Source organism: Rhinopithecus roxellana, chromosome 20, assembly GCF_007565055.1.
Source record: "Rhinopithecus roxellana isolate Shanxi Qingling chromosome 20, ASM756505v1, whole genome shotgun sequence".
NCBI classification, from domain to species: Eukaryota; Metazoa; Chordata; class Mammalia; order Primates; family Cercopithecidae; genus Rhinopithecus; species Rhinopithecus roxellana.
In genome coordinates this window covers 69,667,369-69,692,390 of record NC_044568.1, presented here as the reverse complement: position 1 = coordinate 69,692,390, position 25,022 = coordinate 69,667,369, and the positions used below count along the sequence as shown (strand labels likewise).

Sequence of the window (25,022 nt, the reverse complement as noted above, 5' to 3'; positions counted from 1 at the left end):
GCTATACAACAATGAAAAGGATGGAGTAAAGTACCAAATTCTTAGATGTGGTGGAGCAGCAGTCCCCAACATTTCTGGTACCAGGAACTGGTTTCATGGAAGACAGTTTTTCCATGGGACACGAATCGGGGAAATGGTTTCAGCATCAAAGTGTTTCACCTCAGATCATCAGGCTTTAGAGTCTCATAAGGAGAGCTCAACCAAGATTCCATGCATGCGCAGCTCGCAATAGGGTTTGTGTTCCTATGAGTCTAAGGCTACCACTGATCTGACAGGAGGCGGAGCTCAGGCGGTAAAACTTGCCTGCCCGCTGCTCACCTCTTGCTGTGTGGTCAGGTTCCTAACAGGCCACAGATCGGTACTGGTCCGAGGCCAGGGGGTTAGGGACCCCTGCACTAGAGGGTACCGACTGCGGGTTCATAGGATTGGAAACTCAGGAAGGACCTTGAGGAAAATAGTGTGATGATCGTTTCTGCACCCACCTAAAGGGGCAGGTCCAGAGCCTTCCAGAATGCAGACTCTGTCCCCTCCTCACTCCCTTCTAGACTGTACCTCATTTCCACCCTAAGTGTTTCATTTCCAGAATGAAGGAGGGCTCTTTTTTTCCTCCACCATAAAAAGCTTCATTTTTTTTGTAGACAGGGTCTCACTCTTGTCCATGCTGAAGTGCAATGGTGCGATCTTGGCTCACTGCAACCTCTACCTTCTGGGTTCAAGTGATTTTCCTGCCTCAGCCTCCCAAGTAGCTGGGATTACAGGCATGCGCCACCATGCCCAGCTAATTTTTGTATTTTTAGTAGAGACAGGATTTTACCATGTTGGCCAGGCTGGTCTCGAACTCCTGACCTCAGCTGATCTGCCCACCTTGATCTCCCCCAAAGTGCTGCGATTACAGGTGTGAGCTACCGCGCCCGGCCCATAAAAAGCTTTTTTAAATAGAAAAAGCCCTGAGTGCACACAGCAATATTTGGCTTGGTTTTCTTCCTTTTCGTTGACTCACCTGGACACTGGCAGGCTGCTGCTCCCCTCAGGCTGTGCTGTCTGCAGCCGCACGGCCTGCAGCAGGAGCTGGGGGCCAACCTCCATCTTCACAGCACACTGCTTCAAGTGGCTGGTTCTGCTCTTTAAGGTAAGAAACGGTTTCCCACAAATCGGGCACTCAGGGATCTGAGGCACAGAAGGTCTTAGTGCCTTTTCAGCTTCATCCAGGCACCTGAAGGAAGACAGTTAATACAGGAGAACCACCCTCCCCGGGAATGTGGATTGGAGCAACTGTGGGTCCAGGTCATCATGGATGTGCTGTGGTCAAAGCAAGTTCCCCAAAGCTAATCCCCTCCACACAGCCTGACTCCGTCTCCTGGCAGTCAGCCCCTAGACACTACACTTAGGTATCTGTTAGCAAAGTTGGCTAAATAAAGCAAGGAAAGATTAAATGCAGTTACATGATAACTTAGAAATTCCACTCCTAAGTATAGACCCCCAAGAACTGAAAGCAGGTACCCAAACAAATACATGAAACCCATGTTCACGGCAGCTCTATCCACAATCCCAAAGGGTAGAAATGCTCCAAATGTCAGTCAATGGATGAAAGGATAAACCACGGTCATATTCCTCATCTAAGAATGGGAAAAAAGACAGTCTATCCATACGATGAGCTACTACTCAGCCACAAAAAGGAATGAAGCCTGTCCCATGCTACAACATGGATGAACCTCAAAAACAACATATTCAGTCAAAGAAGGCAGACACAAAAGGACAACTGTGCAATTTCAGAATCGGTAAATCCATCCAGACAGAAAGTTGATTAGTGGTTGTCAGGGGAGAGAGGGGCAATAGGGAGTGGCTGCTAATGGGTGTGGGGATTCTTTTCGCCATGATGAAAATAATCCAGAAGTGATTGTGGTGACAGTTGCACAACTGTGTGAATAAATGGGTGAACTATATGTTCTGTGAATTATATCTCAACAAAGTTATTTTTTAAAAAGGGGTAGGTTGACAACAAAGCTGAAGTGCTATTTTCACAGTAAGGTGTGGAGATCCCCACTCCAGCCCTGGGGTGCCCGGGGATTCTGGTCACGTACACGGGAGAGGTGACGGCCCAAGCTGCCCCCACCTGTTTACATGCTGTTCCCTTCGGGTCACGTTCATGGCTGAGAGGTTCTTTTGACAAATCTGGCAGAAGAACAAACCCTTTTCCTCCAGGCTATCATCATGTGCCGACGCTCCTACCCGTGCAAACTCCTGCTGCAGGGTCAAGGCCACCGCAGCGTCGCTCTCTGGGGCAGGGGGCCCAAGCCCAAACACTGTGGAGAAGCACCAAAGATCCGTGAGGATCAACTCCAAAGACAAGCTCACCCTCAGACCTCTGCTCTGTCGGCTCTTGCAGACCATGGGGAGCAGGGGGAGCACAAATAAACCAGAACCCAGCTCTACTCTGCAGACCGGTGACTCGGGCACTGTCCAGTGAGACTGGGCACTAGTCAGCACTCCTGCAACAGCCGTCTTCAACTTTAACATGCATATGCATTGCCTGGGAAGCTTGTCGACACTCAGATTCAAATTCAGGGGGTCCGGGTGCAGCCTGAGACGCTCCGCCTTCCTAGCAGCCCCCAGGCTTGGCGATGCTGGCACCGCAGGACCACTCTGAGTAGCAAGGACCTAAGCTTCCCCACTTCTGCTAAAGTCTGCTACCTTGGGCATTGCAGGTTCACAAGGCTCATATTCCAACAAAGCTAGATGTTCTCTTCGAAGCTCAACCTTTCCTGCTGACCTTTTACTGCCCGTGATAAAACTAGGGCAGAGTGAAATGCCCTTGGCGGTTAAAAAGCAGCATCTCTTCCTTAGCATCAGACCAAAGAATGGACTGATTCTGGTCTTGAGATGGCTCCCAGGATGGCCCATCTGGTATTGCTGAAGCAGACCCCTGTCACTCACAAGGGAAATGCCCTGAACGCCTCATAAACCCCCAAGTTCTTGATGGCTGTGGCCTACCAGTGCCTGCCACTGAGTCCAGCAAAACAGCACGCCTTCATTTTGGTGCCCTGTTTTGTTTGGTCTTCTTCTTCTTTTTCTTTTTTTTTTTTTTCCTGAGACGGAGTCTCATACTCTGTCCCCAAGCTGGAGTGCATCGACGCGATCTCAGCTCACTGCAACCTCCGCCTCCCAGGTCCCAGTGATTCTCCTGCCTCAGCCTCCTCAGTAGCTGGGATTACAGGTGCACACCACCAGACCTGGCTAATTTTTAGTAGAGACGGGGTTTTACCATATTGGCCAGGGTGGTCCTGAATTCCTGACCTCAGGTGATCTGCCCGCCTTGGCCTCCCAAAGTGCTGGGATTACAGGTGTGAGCCACCGCATCCAGCCTGGTTTGGTTTCTTAACAAAGAAATGGTTTATCTCTTTCTGAGAGCTTGCTGGGTGTGATGTGAAGATACAGAGAGAACTGAGTCAAATGCTGGGCAGGGGCGGAGCTCACACCAGCTGGGTGCGTCCTCTACACCTCACATGTGCATCCAGGACTGATGCCTCAGCAGGACATCAAATCACTGCCTGCTGTGGACCCTGGGGCGGCCTGACACTTCTCGGTGTTACTGAAGTGAAATCTGCAATGCAATGCCAAGAGCCTGCATACTTATTAAGCTCTAGGTCTGCCAATAATGGTTTCTTCCTATTTCTTTTCCTTTTGTAAATTTTCATCAGAAATGAGAATCCATATTGTTTCGGGGATGGAGAACAGAAGCACCTGGCATTATTATGCTTATTGTGCTGGTGCTACACCAAGTACACAGCAGCTATGGGGCACTGTCGCCACACGCTCTCACCTGGAGCCAATGAGCCTCTAATCCACTCAGAGTGGGGCAACCCAAGAGTTAGAGGAAGGAGTTAAAGGATCCCATAAAGAAATAAACAAATCCAGAGAGTGGGAAATCTTATAATACAATTAGCCTAGCCTCTTCAAAAACTCAGTGTCATGGGTTTGGGTGCAGTGGTTCACACCTCTAATTCTAGCACTTTGGGAGGCTGAGGAGGGCAGATCGCCTGAGCTCAGGAGTTCAAGACCAGCCTGGGCAACATGGCGAAAACCCGTTTCTACTAAAAATACAAAAAAATTAGCCGCGTGTGGTGGTGGGTGCCTGTAATCTCAGCTACTCAGGAGGCCAAGGCACGAGAATAGCTTGAACCCGGGAGGCCAAGGCTGCAGTGAGCCGAGATCACGCCACAGCACTCTAGCCAAGGCTCTGTCAAAAAAAAAAAAAAAAAAGTCAGTGTCATGGAAAACAAAAGAAAACAAGTGGACTATTCTAGAATCTAGACCTTAGGAGACTGCTGAGCTACAGCAATATGCAGCATGTGAACTTACTGAATCCTTGTCCAGAAAAAAAAGAAACCAGCTACAAAAAATAACCTTGAGACAACTGGGGAAATTTGAATTTGAACTGGATGCCAGGCACTATTATGGAATTAAGCGTGATAATGGTATTGTAGTTATGCAGCAGAATCTAGGGGTGAAGGATCCTGATGTCTATAACTTACCTTCAGATAATATGGAAGAAAAATATGTATATTTGGCTAGGCACAGTGGCTTGCATCTGTAATCCCAGCACTTTGGGAGGCTGAGGCAGGCAGATCACAAGGTTAGGCATTTGAGAACAGCCTGGCCGGCCAGCATGGTAAAACCCCATCTCTACTAAAAACACAAAAATTAGCTAGGCATGGTGGAATGTGCCTGTAGTCCCAGCTACCTGGAGGCTGAGGCAGGAGAATGGCTTGGACCCGGGAGGCGGAGCTTGCAGTGAGCTGAGATCGTGCTACTGCACTCCAGCCTGGGCAACAGAGCAAGACTGCATCTCAAATAAAAAAAAAAAAAAAAAAGGAAGAGGGCCAGGTGCAATGGTTCACACCTGTAATTCTAGCACTTTGGGGGGCTGAGGTAGGCAGATCACTTGTCAGGAGTTCGAGATCAGCCTGGCCAATTTGGCGAAACCCTGTCTCTACTAAAAATACAAAAATTGGCCAGGTGTGGTGGCGCATGCCTGTAAACCCAGTGGCTGGGGAAAGATAATTGCTTGAACCTGGGAGGCGGAGGTTGCAGTGAGCCGAGATCATGCCACTGCACTCCAGCCTGGAGCAAGGCTCTGTCTCAGAAAAAAAAAAAAAAAAAGAGGAAGAGGAAGAGGTACCTTATCAAGGAAGATAGGTGGGAAATGAGCCCAGAGACTCTTCAATCTCTGGCTAGATCCAGTGAAGTGGCAAAGGTAAAACATCTCGCAGAGAGCCTATCCACAGAAGAAACCCAACAAATGCTGATTCCTTCCTGCCTCCCTTCCTCAGCTATATTAATAAACTATCTCTGTGTGGAAGACAGAAACACACCCGTCATACCATTCCTCGCCATCATCTCCTCTTGAGGATCTTTTGCGACATTTTCTTCCTGTGCAGCCTCGAGGGAGCCCTCTTTTGAAGCATGTCTCAAACGCTCGGGGTCTGCTCTCTTGAACTGCTGCATTCGCTCTAGGACCAATTGTGCTGTGCGGGGTTTGGAGGGACTTGGCACTGCTGTTGTCAAACAGGAAGGAGGAGGCTGAGAGTCGCTGTTGGGTGCATTCTCTGGCAAGGAGGGAAATATTCACAACCATCTGTTGTAGCTGGAGAAATAAAAGACTTTTCCACCAGATACAGGTTAGACGCAAGTTTCAGGCATCCTTTATCAACTAGTTTAGGTTTGACTCACAAATGTGAAGAGGACTGGTTGCTTGTTGGTAACCTCTTTGTTTATGGCAATACAGACATAAATATCAATGACAGGAGGGGAATGGGATGTGACTGCTAATGAGCACAGGGTTTATTTTTAGGATAAAACTGTTCTCAAGTTAGGTAGTGGTGGAGTTGGACAACTCTGTGAATACACTAAAAACCACTGAGCCACACCCTTTTAAAGGGTGAATTTAATGGAATGTCAATTATACCCCAATAAAGCTATTAAAGAAATATTAATGACAAAGGTTTATGTCCTAGATCAATTCTTCTTTTTTTTTTTTTTTTTTTTTTTTGAGACGGAGTCTCGCTCTGTCGCCCAGGCTGGAGTGCAGTGGCTGGATCTCAGCTCACTGCAAGCTCCGCCTCCCGGTTTACGCCATTCTCCTGCCTCAGCCTCCCGAGTAGCTGGGACTACAGGCGCCTGCCACCTCGCCTGGCTAGTTTTTTGTATTTTTTAGTAGAGACAGGGTTTCACTGTGTTAGCCAGGATGGTCTCGATCTCCTGACTTTGTGATCCACCTGTCTCGGCCTCCCAAAGTGCTGGGATTACAGGCTTGAGCCACCGCGCCTGGCCCCGATGAGTTCTTCTTTAACTTGGGATCCACAGATCTTCAATGGGGATCCAGGAACCCCATGAAGTTGTATGCCAGTTCTGCAGGTGTGCGCATGGATACGTGTTTTGGGGGAACCACGCATAGATTTCATTTGACGGGAAAAGAGCACGAGAGACCAGTAAAGTTGGTGAGGCAACACTGTTGACGCCTTCCAGCAGTCTCTGCGACCTGAGACTCTACCACCACTCTACCGAGAGGTTCTTAAGATCAGGAAGTCAGGGCAAGGAAAATTTAGAAACACAACTCAGGAGCTCAGAGAGCCCATGGTGTATTACACATGCAAAGCTGGTTTTCAGTTTTGCATGAAGAATGTGTACTAAGCATATAGCTCAATATATCAAGGGCAACAGAGCAAGAAAACTGCTTTAAACAAACCGTTAAAAAATTATCCAGGTGCGGTGGTGGGTGCCTGTGGTCCCAGCTACTCGGGAGACTGAGGCAGAGAGGACTGCTTGAACCTGGGAGGTCAAGGCTGCAGTGAGCTATGATAGTGCCACTGCACTCCAGCCTGGGTGACAGACCAAGACCCTGTCTCTAAAAACTAAGTAAGTAAATAAATCAGTGACAATAACAAAGGAAAAGATTAAAAGGTCTTCTGAGAGAGAAACAAAAAACCTGAAGATTCTCCTGGGACTTGAGCCCACACAGCGCCCTCATGCGGCCCTCTCAGCAGCCTCTCCAAATTGGCTGGCCCGGTCCAACTTACCCACTTTGGAATAAATTCAAGAAAACAAGAGAAGCAACATTATTGTGTTTGTGTAACTCATGTCAACCACATAACAGAATTTCATAGGAAATTCTGAAAGAGCAGAGGACTCCAAACATAATCATGTGAACAATTCACACAGGGGTTATATTTTTCTTGACTGTTGTTTAAACCAGGAGTCAACTGGGTGCAGTGGCTCATGCCTGTAATCCCAGCACTTTGAAAGGCTGAGGCATGAGGATTGCTTGAGCCCAGGAGTTCAAGACCAGCCTGGGCAACATAGTGAGCCCTCCAGCTCTAAATTTTTTTTAAGCTTAAAAATTAAAAAAAAAAAAAATTAAAAATAAACCAAGAGTTAGCAAACTATGGTCATGTGGCTGGCTGCCTATTTTTGTAAATAAAGTTTTACTGGCATATGGCCATGCCTGTTCATTTACATATTGTCCACGCCTGCTTTCTCACTATGACAGCAGAGTTGTGACAGAGTCTGTATGGCCTACAAAACCAAAATATTTACAATCTGGCTCTTTCCATAAAGTTTTCCAGCCCCCGGTTTAAAAGAGTACAAATTACCTCTGGTTTCCTCTCTGGAAAGGTTTGGCGATGGTTCTTGCTGGTTACCCGTCTGGGTGTTTTGTGCTGTTTCCCAGAGCACAGGCGGATCTGGAGCAGAGGCAAGCACACCCGCCTCCCCATTCACAGAGAGGGCTGGTTCACTTGCTTGCCATTTGGTTACCCCTTGCTTTTTAGTCCTAGGGGCCTGGCTGCCAGATGGAGGTTTCTTCTCTGCAGGGCCTTGAAGGGTTTTGGTCTTGGTAGCAGTTTGTTTGGTCCTTTTCAATTTGCGTCTTATCTGAGTGCCGTTTGAGGAGGCGTTTTGTGTCTTCCTTTCTCCTGACACTTCCTTGATTCCATGTTTTTTCACCCTTTGGAAAAAGCTAGCGCAGAGTTCTTTAAAGTCCTCATCAGACTCATCCATCACTGACCAGTTTTAAGGCTTTTAGGCTGGTCTTCAGAGGAGCGAGGGTCAATCCCAGGACATGCAGACAGATGAGAAAGTGAACCCAAGTAGAAGCCTAGCTGAGCCTCATTCACACTCACGGTTTCATTAGGGTTCCTCTCTACTTCTCAATTAGATACTTGGAGAGTCTGCACAATTGAACAAAAAGTACTGTTTTCCTCTCTATAATGATTGAAGTATCTTTGTTCAAATTGGGCCTGTGGTTAAACATGTTTAAAGCTTCCCTCTGTTAAAGTCCACAACTGGGCTGGGTGCGGTAGCTCACGCTTGTAATCCCAGCGCTTTTGGAGGACGATGGGGGTGGATCATCTGAGGTCAGAAGTTCGAGACCAGCCTGGCCAATATGGTGAACCCTCGTTTCAACTGAAAATACAAAAAATTGGCCAGGTGTGCTGGCAGACGCCTGTAATCCCAGCTACTCGGGAGGCAGAGGCAAGAGAATCCCTTGAACCTGGGAGACGGAGATTGCAATGAGTCAAGATCGTGCCACTGCACTCCAACCTGGGCAACTCGAGCAAAACTCTATCTCAAAAAATAATAATAATAAATAAATAAAGTCTACAACTGAGTGTTTGTTTTGTTGTCTAATAGATGCCTCTAGATTGAATACATATGAACCTGGTGCTCAGATAATTCTCCAAGATCTCCACGATGATGAAACATATATGGTTCACTTAATTTCACATCTGTGGAAAACCAAAAGCATGTAAGTGTAATCAGACATTGTCATTTTATGCCAGTTCTTCCAGGGAGGGACAAGGGCATGTGGGGTGAGGGAAAAGTCTTCAGAGTAACAATACTGTCAAATACTCAGTCTAGCCTGGTTAACATGGTCTAACCGTCCTATCAGACATCACGACCGAAGGATCTAGAAACCTGTCAAAGCATGTTCTTCCACAGGTATTAAAATATGTGCATCTTGGGAGAGTGTTTTCTTAACTGAAATTCAGGGAGCAAACCCCATGAAAGGCAATCACCATAGAAACAGGATGATCCCCACATCTAGGAAAACTATCTCCTACACTGATTTAAGACCCCTGGCTGTTTAAGAGGCTCTTTCTGTAAAGACTGCAATAGAAGAGACAGGAAGAGACACTATATTCTCATCAACACTCAGGAGACAAAAGGTTACTTTTCCTTATCTTCTCAACCCAGCAAGGCTCTCCAAACCTGGATGACTAGAATGTCGCCTCTATACAAAGGTTGGGCCTTGTGGGCATGGCTATTTACTTTGGCGCATGCTTAGTGTGGTTCAAAAATCAAAACTGAATGACCCAATGGCAGAAAGTTATTCCTTTCAAATACAATAATGCAATCTCCACTGTCCAAGGAATCTGATTAATCATTTTGTTTTCCAGAGCTGAAAATACCCCTACCTAGAATCTACGTTGTATGGCTGGCTCATTCTCTTCTGTGTCTTCCCCTCAGAGAAGTGTCCTCTAATCCTTCATGGACCCTCTCCATCCGCATCCCTATCATCGTCCACCGTTTTCACAATGGCATCTGTCATAGGTTATAATCATATGAAACAGATAATATCTATTCAATGCTTACTGTGTGCCAAGCACAGTTCCAATTGTTTTACAAGTCAAACTCATTTAATCCTTACAAGAAACCTATATGGTGGAATCTCTTGTCATCCTCTCTTTACAGCAAGGAAACACGCGCAAGCAGAATAAGGAACTGGCTCAAAGCTAGTTCAGGAACAGCTTTCAAAGTGGCAGGGCTAGGATCAAACCCAGGAAGCGTCGTTCCAAACTATCCGCTCTTGTATTTTTATTCATCGGCTTATTATCTGTCCCCCATTTAGCTCAACACTTCAGGAGGGTAGAGATCCATTTATTTCACGTTGCATCCTCTTTGGCTGATCCGGTGCCTGACTTGAAGTAAGTGCTCGCCAACTACTTGTTGAATTCATGAATTGCAAAGAGTTTGGTATAATGGGAGTAGACAGAAAAGTGTACGAGAAAAGGCTGCGGGGAGAGGCAGGGATCGGCTCACAAGGGCCTGGAAGGTCAGGCTAGGCAAAGTGAATTTTATCCTGTTGGATGTGGGGAGCGGCTGGAATAAATGCCACCCTTCACAACTGTGTTGATCTCTGCATTTCTGTAGATATGAACCTCACAACAGTCTATCTCCTCCTATAGGTGCCCGATCAATATTTACTGAATGACATAAAGGATCCTGCAAGCCCACAGGTTTCCAGAGGGAAGGGGACTTGTGCCTCCTCGCTTGGTACCTACCGCAGCGCACGGCTCACAGCAGGAGCGGGATGAATGAATGGATCGGTGAGGGGCGGACCCTCCCGCTTCCCCCAACCCGGCGACCTAAGGAAAGGGGCTGAGGGATTCCCCGCCTGGGAAAAGGGCTGCCAAAGACTCTAACGGCACTAAAGTCAGACGGAGAACCCCGATTCCCGGACTGGCCCGGACTGAGACCGCCGTGGGGATACAGATCAGCCACCCTCCTCCCTCCAGGCGGGCCCCGGCCCCTCTCCACCCGAGCGCGGCTCCTGCCTCTCCGTCGGGGCTGCGGGCCTGCAGAGGCCACGGAGTCAGCGAGGGAGACGGGAGAGAAAGGCTCTCCTCCCTAAGGAGAGCGAGAACGGCTCGAGGTGACAGGACCTCCACCTCCCGGGTGCAGACTCCCAACCCCACAGCCCGGCTCCTCCTACCTCCGGCGCCGCCGCGGCACCTTCTTAACGGAGACTCACGCACCTGCGCATGCGCCGCCCGCGCCCCCGCGGAGAATTGCCTGCGCGCAGGCGCAGAGCGGGCGCGCGCGGTGGTGCGGCAGCCTCACTTCCCGTCTTCCTCTGCGGCTCCCGGCGCGGCGCGAGGCGGCCAGCGCTTCCGGTCGGAAGGAGGCGGGGCGAGGCGGAAGCGGCGCGTGCGGCAGATGGAGTCTATTAGTTTTAATAAAGAGTTAGGGCAAGTTTAGGGCACTGTGGCAGCATTGAGATAAAGTCTGGTTCCTCCCCAGCTCGCTCAGGAAATGTTCGTGGATACAATGGCGGCCCCCTTTGGGCATACCTGCCTGTGGAGCGGAGACTGGACAGGGTGAGGGGAACCGGGAGAGGCACCAAATCTGGCCTGGGGGCCCGGGAATCTTCCTCTCAGGTGGGGTGGCGTGAGAGTCGAGGCCTGGAGGTCGGGGAGGGTTAGCTACGTGAAGAGGGGATTATACCGCGCTGCAGCGGCCTGGAGGGCATGCCCGAGCTCTTCCGCAGGGCTAGGGTGAAGCCAGCCAGGGCCTGAGGGAAAGGTGGCAGAGGTTTGCCACGGCTTGCCATTTGAGAGACTTTACACATCGTATTAAGGCTTTGAGCTTCAACTTGGGGTCGTCGGGAGCCATTGAAGGTTTTTTGTTGTTTGTTTGTTTTTTGAGACGGAGTTTTGCTCTTGTTGCCCAGGCTGGGGTGCCGTGCTGCTATCTCAGCTCACTGCAACCTCTCTCCCGGATTCGAGCGATACTTGCGCCTTACCTTCCCAAGTAGCTGGGATTACAGGCGCCCGTCACCACGCCCGGCTAATTTTTGTGTTTTTAGTAGAGACTGGGTTTCACCGTGTTGCCAAGGCTGGTCTCCAACTCCTGACCTCAGGTGATTCGCCCGCCTCGGCCTCCCAAAGTGTTGGGATTACAGGCGTGAGCCACCGCTCCTGGCTTTTTTTTTTTTTTTTTTTTTAAGTAGAGACGGGAGGGCTCACTATGTTGCCCAGGCTAGTCTCGAACCCTGGCCTCAAGAGATTCTCCCGCTTCTGCTTCCCAAAGCGCCGAGATTACGGGTGTGAGCCGCCACGCCCGGCGTAAGATTGTGTTTTTTAAAGGTCTAATTACAGTGAGAACAGATGAGGGCAGGACACCCTTTAGGAGGCTATTACATAATCTAGATGAAAAGTGAGGGCGGCCCGAGTTAGGAAGTGGAGCGAAAAGCATGGAGAAATAGTGAGCGTAGTCATGACCCAATTGTTAACGATTTGCCGGTTTCTGGCTTTAGCATCTGAGTAGTGTGCTTCCAGTCACTGAAATAACACCGGAGAAGTGTAAAGGAATCCGTTTGCGGGGCAAACAATATGTTTTTTAAAAGACACAAATATCACAAAATTCACACTTGAAGTATACATTCAGTGGTTTTCAGTACATTAACAGGATTTGCAGCCATCATCGTTGATTCCAGAATGTTGTAAAACCCCAAATGGAATCTACCATACCCATTAGTAGTCACTCCCCAATTCCCCTGACTCCATCTCCTGGCAATCACTAATCGGCCTTCTGTCTCTGTGGTTTTGCCTATTGAGTGCAGTACATTTTATGTAAATGGAATGATGTGATACTTGGCCTTTTCTGCTGGGCTTTTATTAAGCATGTTTTCAAGGTTCATCCATGTAGCATGAATGAGTACTTCATGCCTTTTCATGGCTACATAATCACGTGTATGGATAGATCATGTTTTGTTTATCCATTTATTAGGTGATGGGCATATGGATGTTTTTACTTTTTGGCTGTTAGAAATAATGCTACTATGAACATTGGTGTTCTTAGCACAAGTTTTTGTGTTCTAGGAGTGGTATTACTGGGTAAGACTACATTCAATTCTGAATGTTGAGCTTCAAAACCTTCCAAGAGGTTTTCCTTGATGAAGGATGTAGGAGGTGTTTACTTGCTCTATGGCTTGGAAATCTAAGTTTGTTTGTAATACGGCTTCCAGTTGGATAAAGTAGACAGAGTAAGAATAAGCAGCCCAGAGGCATGGGTAGGGCAGGGTGTCTTGGGACTTTATAGAGGAGACGGAGTGACAACGTGGAGAGGCCATTGCTGTTGAAATAATTCCTTCCTTCCTTCCTCCCTTCCTCCTTCCTCCTTCTGCCCTTCCTCCTTCCTTCCTCCATTCCTTCCTTCCCTTGCTTCCCTTGCTTCTCGACGGAGTTGGGCTCTTGTTGCCCAGGCTGGAGCACAGTGGTGTGTGCAACCTCCACCTCCCCAGAATGATTCTCCTGCTTCAGCCTCCCATATAGCTGGGATTACAGGCGCCCACAACCGCACCCAGCTAATTTTTTTTTTTTTTTGAGACAAAGTCTAGCTCTGTCTCCCAGACTGGAATACACTGGTGCGATCTCGGCTCACTGCAAGCTCTGCCTCCTGGGTTCACACCATTCTCCTGCCGCAGCCTCCCGAATACCTGGGAGTACAGGTGCCCGCCACCATGCCCGGCTAATTTTTTGTATTTTTAGTAGAGACGGGGTTTCGCTGTGTTAGCCAGGACGGTCTCGATCTCCTGACCTCGTGATTTGCCCGCCTTGGCCTCCCAGAGTGCTGGGATTACAGGCGTGAACCACCGCACCTGGTGTAATTTTTTGTATTTTTAGTAGAGATGGGGTTTCACCAGGTTGGGCAGGCTGGTCTCGAACTCCTGACCTCAGGCGATCTTCCTGCCTAGACCTCCCAAAGGGCTGGGATTACTGGCGTGAGCAATCGCGCCCGGCCTGAAACCATTTCTTACTTACATTTCTCAAGAAAAGGAGGCATGCCACCACATTCAGAGCCACAAGGGAGGCATCAGCTTTTGGTTAGGAGGAAAAGGTAGGAACAAGGAGAAAGTCTAGGCCAGAGCCTTCATGGGGTTCCTCAGGAATAGCAAGTCAGGGCGGAGTAAACATTTTAGGATTGGATAATTTAAATAATTCCATCAGGCTTTGCCTTTGGGTGGTCTCTGGTTGCTTGGTACCTGGCCATGGATGATTCAGGGCAGGAGACATACTGGCTTGGTGTGTGCGAGGTAGATACAAGGGGGGGTTGAGGTGCCTGTGAGACGCATGCTCCCAAGTAAGCTGTTTACTCCCTTGAGGAATTAGCCCTGGGAGAGGCGGTCTCCCTGCCAGCAAGATTTTTAAGATTTCAAAATATCATAAAATACAGAAAAATTTTTTAAACAGCTAATAAACATGGATATGGCTGGGATGATATGAAGGATAGTTGTCGTGGTAGAAATTATTTTTTTCCCGTCAGACTGAAAATGAAGTGCCTGTTTCCTATTTAGGATTTAAATCTCTTAAAGGCCTAGTGAAGAAAGTCTCTTCTACCTCCCTCCCCCAACCCCAAATCTGGCTGTATTATTTATTTACGTAAAATAAATTAGTTGAAGTGTGGTTTAGAGAAGAGAATTTTCTTAAACCTGAGATTCTCAACTGAGTCACCTGTGGAATTTTTTTTTAATTGGAAAGTCAGGGACACTACTCTAAGGCCTACTGAGTAATTCTTTCAACCTGTGGCTTTTGAAAGTTTCACAGATGATTCTGATGTTCTCAAGATTGTGAAGCGCTGCATTTAACCAGCACCAGCTGAACACTGTAGGCTAAGTATAGGAGAGATGCCAAGACCTGGGTCAGGGTGGTGCATGGGATTTTGAATTATACATAAATTCCTCCCTTCAAGGAACAGAGCCATCCATAACTGGGGCAGCTGCTTCTTGGGGCCCAAGGTGAACAATGGGAGCTGCCTTGTCCTAGACCCTATTGTGACTGTTAACTCTGGCAGAAGCCCTGGGGTTCATGCTGTTAGTCAGAAGTCACCCAGTGTGACTAAGTTGAGGGGCAGTGTTGAGAAACAGTGTTACTAGATGGATGTTATTTCAGTAGGAATAGTATTGTGCGTTCCCTGTCAGCATTTGAGGTGGAAACCCACTGCACTGTCAAAACAACCAGGGAGATGAAAGATGATATCAGATATTAAAAGGTGCAGACAGTCCTTGTGTTTGGTTAACTTTACAGGATTTATCTGAAAGAGAAAATGGATGCAGAAGTACATGGGAAAATGGTGGTACTCCAAATAGATGTGCTGTTTTCCCAGTTCGTAGGAGTCGGTAATTTTGGGGTTCAGGGGAAAAAGGCAAAGGTTGAAGATACTTGTGATTATAACGTCCTTACCCTCCTGGAATATTTCCTTTTTAAAAGCTTCTGGCATCTCCCACAGAGTTAATGTTTTACACAGTTCGGAGGATGAATTGAAGGGCCCTTATCCCAGGTCTGTGGTTTGATTATAAATTGTGAAGTCATAACCTGTCCACCTCCCACTCATTTATCTTGACAGGGGTTGGGGAGATGGCAGGTTGAACAAGGAAAGAATTGTCTCCTCAGTTCTTTGGTCATGTTAACTTTCATTTACTGTTGTATATTCACATTTTCTAGACTGCTAAAATTGTTGAAATCAGGAGAGGAAATAACTGTTTTTACATGTATAAGTATACAAAAGTTATTCGAGATGAGTTACACTGCATTTCTCTTAGTGTGCTGCCTGCCACTGCTGCCTTTGTGTGAGTTTGCTCTGTCTATTCTGCTAGACAAATTTAAGGGAGATTTAAGACAGCAAAACAACCCCCAAAGTATCTACCAGCATAATCCCTATCAAAATCCCAACAACCTTTTAATTTTTTTGCAGAAGTGGAAAAACTGATGTTAAAATTCATATGGAATTGGCCGGGTGTGGTGGCTCACACCTGTAATCCCAGCATTTTGGGAGGCCGAGGAAGGTAGATCACTTGAGGTCAGGAGTTCGAGACCAGCCTGGCCAACATGGTGAAACCCCGTTTCTACTAAAAATACAAAAGTTAGCTAGGCGTGGTAGTGGGTGCCTGTAGTCCCAGCTACTTGGAAGGCTGAGGCAGGAGAATCCTTTGAACCCAGGAGATGGAGGTTGCAGTGAACCAAGATCACAACACTGCATTCCAGCCTGGTGATAGAGTGAGACTCTGTCTGAAGTAAATAAATAAATTAATTAAATAAAATAAATTCATATGGAATTGCAAGGGGCTCCTAATACCCAAAACCCTAACAGCCTCTTTGTTCTTTTTCAAGAAATACTTCCTTATATCAAAACTTATTATAAGCGATAGTAATCAAGTCTGTGTGGTACTGTACTAGCATAAGGATAGGCATATGGGTCAGTGGAAGAAAAGTGAGAGTCTAGAAATAAACACCTACATTTATGAGCAATTGATTTTTGTCAAGGATGCCAAGACTAGTCAATGGTGAAAGAATAGTGTCTTCCACAAGTGGAGTTGGGATAACAGGATATCACATGCAAAAGAATGAAGTTAGACCCTTACCTCATACCATGTACAAATATTAACTTAGAATGGATCAAAGACCAATGTAAGAGTGAAAACTATAAACCTCTTAGAAGAATACAAGGGTAGGCTGGGTGTGGTGGCTCACCCCTGTAATCCCAGCACTTTTGGCATCACCAGAGGTCAGGAGTTTGAGACCAGCCTGACCATCATGGTGAAACCGCATCTCTACTAAAAATACAAAATTAGCCGGGCCTGGTGGCGTGTGCCTGTAATCCCAGCTACTCGGGAGGCTGAGGCAGGAGAATCGCTTGAACCCAGGAGGCAGAGGTTGCGGTGAGTGAAGATCGCACCAGTGCACTCTAGCCTGAGCAACAGGAGTGAAGCTCCATCTCAAAAAAAAAAAAAAAAAAGAAGAAGAATACAAGGATTAAATCTTTATGACCTTGGAGTTGGCAGTAGACTCTAGATGTCTAAAATCAGAAACACTAAAAGCAGAAACAACACTAGACACTAAAAGCAGAAACAACAACAAATAATGAATTGGACTTCATCAAAATTAAAAACTTGTGTGTGTTAAAGTATACTATCAAGAAAATAAGAAGATAACCCACAGAATGGGAGATATGTGTTAATCATATACCTGACAAGAGTCTATGCTGCTGTCTGAATGTTTATGTCTCCTGTCACCCAATTCATATGTGAAGTCCTTACCCGTAAGGTGATAGGATTAGTGCTCTTACAAAAGAGACCTCTGTGGCCAGGTGTGGTGGCTCATGCCTGTGATCCCAGCACTTTGGGAGGCCGAGGCGGGAGGATTGCTTGGGCCCAGGAGTTTGAGACCATCCTGGGCAGCAAGATGAGACTCCATCTCTACAAAAATTTTTTTAAAAAAAGAGGCCCAAGAGAGAAACCCCCTGCCCCTTCTTCCATCTGAGGAAGTGGGCCTTCACCAGACAAAGTCTGCTAACACCTTGATCTTGGACTTCCCAGACTCCAGAGCAGAGAATTTCTGTTGTTTATTAGCCACCCAGTCTTACGGTATTTTGTAAGAGCAACCCAAATGGACTAAGACAATCTAGTAGCACAATATAGAAAGAACTTTTACAACTCAATGAAAGGACAACTCAGAAAATGGGCATGGTAGAACTTGTCCTGTGAAGAAGCCAAGACAAAAAAAAAAAAAAAGGACATGGGACTTGAATAGACATTCCAAAGAATGGCAGATGCCAACAAGCACGTGAAAACATGATCAGCATCATGAATCATTAGAGAAGTACAGATTGAAACAACAGTGAGATACTGCTTCATGGCCAGTAGGACAGCCATTTCCTAAAAAAAATTTAAAAAATAAAAATAAGTATTGGTGAGGATGTGAAGAAGTTAGAACTCTGATCCGTTGCTGGAGGGAATGTAAAATGGTGCAGCTGCTGTGGGAAAGAGTTTGAGGTTCCTGAACAAGCTAAAGATAAAATGATATGATCCAGCAATTCCACTTCTAAAGATACGTCCAAAAGAACTAAAAAAGTTTTTTTTTTTTTGAGACGGAGTCTTGCTCTGTCACCCAGGCTGGAGTGCAGTGGCGCAATCTCAGCTCACTGCAAGCTCCGCCTCCCAGGTTAATGCCGTTCTCCTGCCTCAGCCTCCTGAGTAGCTGGGACTACAGGCGCCCGCCACCACGCCCAGCTAATTTTTTGTGTTTTTAGTAGAGACAGGGTTTCACTGTGTTAGCCAGGATGATCTCAATTTCCTGACCTCATGATCCGCCCGCCTCAGCCTCCCAAAGTGTTGGGATTACAGGTGTGAGCCACTGTGCCTGGCCTATTTTTTATTTTTTTTAGAGACAGGGTTTTGCTGTCATCCAGGCTGGAATGCAGTGGCACGAGCATAGACTCGAACTCTTGGGCTCAGACAATCCTCTGGCCTCAGTCTCCCAAGTAACCAAGAGTACAAGCGTGTGCCACCACACCCAACTGACTTTTAAAAATTTTTGTAGAGATGGGGGTCTTGCTATGTTGCCCAGGCTGATCTTAAACTCTTAGCCTCAGGTGATCCTCCTGCCTCCCAAAGTGCTGGGTTTACAGGCATGAGCCATTGCTCTTGCCTGGTTTACCTGTTTTAGAAAAAAATACCTGTACATTGTTAATTTTTTTTCCAGGAGCTTCACAAGGGTACAAAAATTCCATCCTACTTCTGGCCCCCTGACCTCCAAACTCCCTCCTCAGAGGCTTCTTGAAATATTCCAGATAATTCTGTGCACATACAAATATATATTAACATATATCTCTGCTTTTCCCAATGTAAATAAACAGTAGCACATTTTACCCATTGTTCTGAACCTCGTTTTTGCAACTTAATGAACTATCTTGGAGATTTTTCCTTATTACATATAAATCTATCATTCTATTTAGCAGTCTTATATGTCATCATTTGGATATATTCATACTTTATTATGTCAACTATCAAGGGACATTAGATTGCTTTCATTTCCTTCTACAGTGGCTAATGGTGCATTGAACATACTTGTATATACTTTTATGCAGATTTGCACATATATTTGTAGGATATTCCTGTGACATAAGTGGAATTGCTGGGTCAATGGATATGGGTGAATCAGACTGTTTTTGGGTGTACACAGTTACCTCCTAAAGAAGCCGAATTGGCTGGGCGCAGTGGCTTATGCCTGTAATCCCAGCACTTTGGGAGACTGAAGCGGGTAGATCACTTGAGGTCAGGAGTTTAAGACCAGCCTGGCCAACATGTTGAAACCCCGTCTTTACTAAAAATATAAAATTAACTGGGCGTGGTGGCGCACCCCTGTAATTCCAGCTACTCGGAAGACTGAGGCAGGAGAATCGCTTTACCCTGGAAGGTGGAGGTTACAGTGAGCCAAGATCACAACACTGCACTGCAGCCTAGGTGACAGAGCAAGACTCAGTCTCAAAAAAAAAAAAAAAAAAAAAAAAAAATGGAGGCTGAATCAGTTTCCATTCCATTAACAATGAATGTCTTTTTATTCATAATCCACACTCACAGAATATATCATGAAACATTTTGTTCTTTTACTATTTCAGCGGTTAAAAATTGGTGTCTTGTAGCTTTATTTTACGTTTCTTTCGTTGAGGAAACAAGTATGTTGTTCACGTGATTAAAAGCTACTCGTTTACCTATGACCTCATGTTTGTGGGCTTTGCATGCTTTTAGATTGTGTGATTAATCTTTTTCCTATTGATTTGTAAGATTGTGTGATTCATCTTTTTCCTATTGATTTGTAAGAACTCTATATTATGGAAATGGATCATAGTGTTACAATGTTACAAATACTTTTTCCCAGTTTTTATCATTTGTCTTTGACTTAAAAAAAATTTTTTTTTTTTTTTTGAGATGGAGTCTCACCTGTTGCCCAGGCTAGACTTGAACTCCTTGGCTCAAGTGATCCCCCTACTTCAGCCTCCCAAATAGCGGCTATGTGCTGCTGTACCCAGCTTGTCTTTGATTTTTAATAAATTTTTTTCCACGTAGAGCTTTACAGTTTTTTTGTAATCAAATTGACTTTTATGCACATACCTTCTTCCAGTGTTTGGCTCACCTTTACATTCTCTTAATGATGTCTTGTAATGAACAAAGGTTCTTCAAAGCTGGAGGCATCACATTACCTGACTTGAAATTATACTACAAGGCCTCCTTTGGGAGAGTGGGGGGAAAAGATTGCTTGAGACCAGCCTGGGCAACATAGTAAGACTCCGTCTCTAATGTACCTGCCCCCTTCCCCCCCCCAAAAAAATTAGCTGAGCATGGTGGTGCACACCTGTGGTCCTAGCTACTCATGCAGTAACTAAAACAGCATGGTACTTGTACATATTTTTGTATCATAAATCAGTGGGACAGAATAGAGAACCCAGAAGTAATGCCACTTGCCTACAACCAACTGATCTTCAATAAAGTTGACAAATAGGCAGTGGGGGAAGGACACCCTATTCAATAAATAGTGCTGGGAAAATTGGCTAACCATATATAGAAAAATGAAGCTATACCCCTCACCACATACAAAAATTAACTCAAAGTGAATTAAAGACTTAAACATAAGACCTGAAACTTTAAAGATCTTAGAAGAAAACCTAGGAAAAACTCTTCTGGATATTACCCTAGGCAAAAGAATATATGACTAAGACCTCAAAAGCAAATGCAACAAGAAGAAAAATAGGCAAATGGGACTTAATTAAATGAAAAAAATTCTACACAGCAAAAGAAATAACAGAGTAAATAGACAACCTATAGAATGGGAGAAAATATTTGCAAATAAAGCCTCTGGCAAAGGACTAATACCTAGTATCTACAAGGATCTCAACAAGAAAAAAAAAAAACCATTAGTAAGTGAGCAAAGGCTGGGTGTGGTGGCTAACAACTGTAATCCCAGCACTTCGGGATGCTGAGGCAGGAGGATCACTTGAGGCCAGAATTGGAGAGAAAGTAGGCAAAGGACGAGAACAGATACTTCTCAAATGAAGACTTACAAGCGGCAAACAAACATGAGAAAGTGCGCAACATAACACTAATCATCAGAGAAATGCAAATCAAAACCACAGTGAGATACCGTCTTACACCGGTCAGAATGGCTATTATTAGAAAGTCAGAAAACAACAGATGTTGGCCTGGATGCACAGAAAAGGGAATGCTTATATGCTGTTGATGGGAATGTAAATTAGTATAACCTCTATATAGAAAACAGTATGGAGGCCAGGTGTGGTGGCTCACTACCTGTAATCGCAGCACTTTGGGAAGTCAAGGCAGGCAGATCATTTGAGGTCAGGAGATTAAGACCAGCCTGGCCAATATGGTGAAACCGTGTCTCTACTAAAAATATAAAAATTAGCTGGGTGTGGTGGTGCACGCTTGTAATCCCAGCTACTCAGGAAGCTGAGGCAGGAGAATCGCTTGAACCCAGGAGGTGGAGGTTTCAGTCACCCTAGACTGCCACTGCCCTCCAGCCTGGGCAACAGAGCGAGACTCTGTCTCACAAAAAATGGTTTAGTGGCTTTTGTGTCCTTAGTTAGCGAGGTCTTCTCTACTTTGAGATTAGAAAGTAATTTTCCTCATGTTTTCTTGTAGAGTTTTTATTTTTACATTAAAATTTTTATTGACCAGCTGCGTAAGGTGCCTGGTGGTGCTCTAGGCACTGAAGTAGTGTCCCTCGTGCCGAGCTCTAACCTGTCAGAATGCTCTTGCTGCCCCGGCTGAGTCCATGGTGGCTGATTCCTGTAAGACCTTGAATCTAGCAGCCACTGTGTACTCCACATGGAGCAGTCCGACTGGGCAGACTGTGCCCAGCATCCGAACATCTAGACAGACAGCCATTCCCAGTGGTGGCCTAAACCAGCAAACATTGTGTAACAATTTTTTTGCAATTTTTTTCCTTTTTCTCTCTCTTTTTTTTTTTTGAAATGGAGTCTTACTTTGTATTCACCCAGGCTGGAGTACAGTAACGGGATCTTGGGTCACTGCAGCCTCCGCCTCTCAGGCTCAAACAGTCCTCCCACCTCAGCCTATATTCTGTGTCTGTAGCTGAGAATACAGGTTTGTGCCACCACGCCTGGCTAATTTTTTTTTTTTTTTTTGTATTTTTAGTAGAGATAGGGTTTTGCCATGTTGCCCAGGCTGATCTCGAACTGGGCTCAAGTGATTGCCTGCCCCAGCCTCTCACAGTTTGAGATTACAGGTGTGAGCCACCATGCCCAGCCTGCAAGTTTTCTTACTAAAACCTAATGGGGGCGGGGGCAGTGGCTCACTCCTGTAATCGCAGCACTTTGGGAGGCCTAGGTGGGTGGATCACCACCCTAATAACCAGGCTGGTTAGGAGTTCGAGACCAGCCTGGCCAACATGGTGAAACCCTGTCTTAACTAAAATACAAAAGTTAGCCTGGTGTGGTGGTGCATGCCTGTAATCTCAGCTACTTGGGAGGCTGAGGCAGGAGAATTGTTTGAGCCCTGGAGGCAGGGGTTACAGTGAGCCGATATCGCGCCACTGCATTCCAGCCTGGGTGACAAAGTGAGACTCTGTCTGTAAAAAAAAAAAAAAAAAAAAAAAAAAATAATGGGGCTAGGCATGGTGATATATTCCTATAGTCCCTGAAACTTGGGAGACTGAGAAAGGAGAATTGCCTGAGCCCGGTGGTTCAAGGCCAGCAGGGGCAGTGTAGTGAAACCCAATGCTACAAAAAAAAAAATTGTTTAAATAAGCTAGCATGGTAGCACGTGCCTGTAGTCCCAGCTACTTAGTAGGCTGAAATGGGATCACTTGAGCCCAGGAGGTCAAGGCTGCAGTGAGTCATAATCATACTTCCACACTCCAGACTGGGCAACAGAGCAAGACCCTGTGTCAAAAAAATAAATGAAATAGCCAATACAGAATAAAGGTGCTAAAAAAGGCATAGGAGGAAATCTTCATGACTTTGGGGTAGGCAAAAAATTCTCTTTTTTTTTTTTTGAGTGGGGGTCTTGTTCTGTCGCCCAGGCTGGAGTGCAGTGGCCGGATCTCAGCTCACTGCAAGCTCCGCTCCCGGGTTCACGCCATTCTCCTGCCTCAACCTCCCGAGTAGCTGGGACTACAGGCGCCCGCCACCTCGCCCGGCTAGTTTTTTGTATTTGTTAGTAGAGACGGGGTTTCACCGTGTTAGCCAGGATGGTCTCGATCTCCTGACCTCGTGATCCACCCGCCTCGGCCTCCCAAAGTGCTGCGATTACAGGCTTGAGCCACCGCGCCGGGCCGCAAAAGATTCTTAAACAGGGACACAAGCCGCTAACCGTAAAGAAATGACAAATTCTATGACGTTAAAATTAAGAACCTTTATAAGGCACCATTAAGAGGGTGTAAAGGGCTGGGCATGGTGGCTCATGCCTGTAATCCCAACACTTCAGGAGGCCGAGGCAGAAGGATCACTTGAGCCCAGGAGTTTGTGATCAGCCTGGGCAACATAGTGAGACCCCGTCTGTACGAAAAATTTAAAAATTAACCAGGTGTAGGGGCATGTGCCTGTAGTCCCAGCTACTCTGGAAGCTGAGGTGGGAGAATTGCTTGAGCCTGAGAGGCCAAGACTACAGTGAGCCTTGATTCTGCCAGTGTACTCCAGTCTGGGCAGCAGAGCAAGACCCTGTCTCAAAAAAGGGTGGAAAGATGTCACAGACTAGAAAATATGTGTGATGTGCACAGACTAGCATATGTACAATAACAAAGGACTATTAAGAAATCCTAAAAAAAAAGAACAATAGAAAAACAGAAAAGAGACTTGAGTGGCCAACAGATACATGAAATGTTCAACTTATTTAGTCAAAGAAAATGCAAATTAAACCACAGTGAATGATCACTAAACTCAGCAGCATGAATAAAATGAAGACAACTGCTAGACAATAGCTAGTGTGGTAAGAACTTCCTTTTTGAGCCATGGTTATGTAGAAGTATGTTGCTTAATATCAAGTGTTTGGAGAATTCCCTCATTTTTCTGTTACTAGTTTCTAGTTTAATTTTCCAGTTTAATTCCATTATGGTCAGAGATCACACTTTATATGATTTCAATTTTTAAAAATTTGTTTTGTGACTTTTATGGCTTAGAATATAGTCTGTCTTGAATGCTTCAAACCTGGACACTTGAAAACACTATATATTTTTCTGTTAGGTGGAGTGTCCTCTGCATGTCAGTTAGATCCAGTTGGTTGATGGTGGTGTTCAGGTTGCCGATTTTCTGTCTACTGGTTCTACGTATTGAGAAGTGTTGAAGTCTCCAGCTCTGATAAGGGATTTGTCTGTTCTACATTTGTCAGTTTTTGTTTCATGTATTTTGAATCTCTTGTTAGATGCATATACACTTAGGATTATGGTGTCTTGATGAACTGACCTTTTTGTCATTATGTAATAACCCTCTTTTACTTATTTTATGTTTTTTAGAGACAGGGTCTTGCTGTGTCACCCAGGCTGGAGCGCAGTGATGTGATCAGAACTCACTGCAGCTTTGAACTTCTGAGCTCCGGCGATTCTCCTGTCTCAGTCTTCTGAGCTGGGACCACAGGCACATGCCACCGTGCCTGTCTAAATTTTTTTTCTTTGGTAGAGACAGGGTCTCCCTATGTTGCCCGTGCTGGTCTAAAACTCCTAGCCTCAAGTGATGCTCCCATTTTGGCCAAGTGCTGAGATTACAGGCATGAGCTGCTGCACTCCACCCTCTTTATCACTGGTAATTTTCTTTGCTATGAAGTCTACTTTGCTTGTTTGACATTAATATAGCCACTCCAGCGGTCTTTTGATTAGTGTTTGCATGACGTATCTTTTTTGTATTTCTTTTTTTTTTTTTTTTTTGAGACAGGGTCTCGCTCTGTCACCCAGGCTGGAGTGCAGCAGCATGATCATGGCTCACTGCAGCATTGAACTCTAGCTCAAACCATCCTCCCACCTAAACCTCCCGAGTATGGGACTACAGGTGTGTGCCACCAGGGCTGGCTAATTTTTTTTAATTTTTCTATGGAGACAAGGTCTCACTATGTTGCTCAGGCTGGTCTGGAACTCCTGGGCTCAAGTGATCCTTCCACCTCAATCTCCCAAAGCGTTGCATGAGCCAATGGACCTGGCTTATCTGTGTTTTCTTTTGTTTCCTATGCCTTTGATATGATATCCATGTTCTTTTGCATGTGGATGTCCAGTTTTCTCAGCAATATTTATTTAAAAGACTGTCTTTTCCCCACTGAATGGTCTTGGCACCCTTGTCAAAATCATTTGACCATGCATGCCAGGGTTTATTGCTGGGCTGTCAATTCTATTCCAATGGTCTATATGTCTGTCTTCCTGCCAGTACCATATTGTTGTGATTACTGCAGT

At 45.8% G+C, this 25,022-nt stretch overlaps 1 protein-coding gene and 1 long non-coding RNA gene across 6 annotated transcripts in view; one reads left to right on the top strand and one right to left on the bottom strand.

Annotated features, from left to right (window-relative positions):
• Positions 1-10,809, bottom strand: part of SLX4 (SLX4 structure-specific endonuclease subunit) — a 29,486-nt gene extending 18,677 nt beyond the window's left edge. The window contains exons 1-5 of one of the 3 annotated variants that reach the window (XM_030925323.1): positions 10,772-10,809; positions 7,650-8,783; positions 5,382-5,606; positions 2,114-2,303; positions 1,001-1,213 (exon numbers count right to left, since the gene is read on the bottom strand). In XM_030925323.1, the coding sequence (XP_030781183.1) occupies positions 1,001-1,213; positions 2,114-2,303; positions 5,382-5,606; positions 7,650-8,055 (1,034 nt within the window). In that variant the 5' untranslated portion in view covers positions 8,056-8,783; positions 10,772-10,809. Of the gene's footprint in view, positions 1-1,000; positions 1,214-2,113; positions 2,304-2,991; positions 3,087-5,381; positions 5,607-7,649; positions 8,784-10,340; positions 10,361-10,771 lie in introns of those variants that run through there. The other 2 variants (XM_030925324.1, XM_030925325.1) reach the window with 2 other exon arrangements.
• Positions 10,810-10,979: 170 nt separating this feature from the next.
• Positions 10,980-25,022, top strand: part of LOC115895218 — a 36,316-nt gene continuing 22,273 nt past the window's right edge. For all 3 annotated transcript variants that reach the window (XR_004055411.1, XR_004055412.1, XR_004055413.1), the window contains exon 1: positions 10,980-11,156. This is a non-coding gene — a long non-coding RNA (uncharacterized LOC115895218). The remainder of the gene's footprint in view (positions 11,157-25,022) is intronic.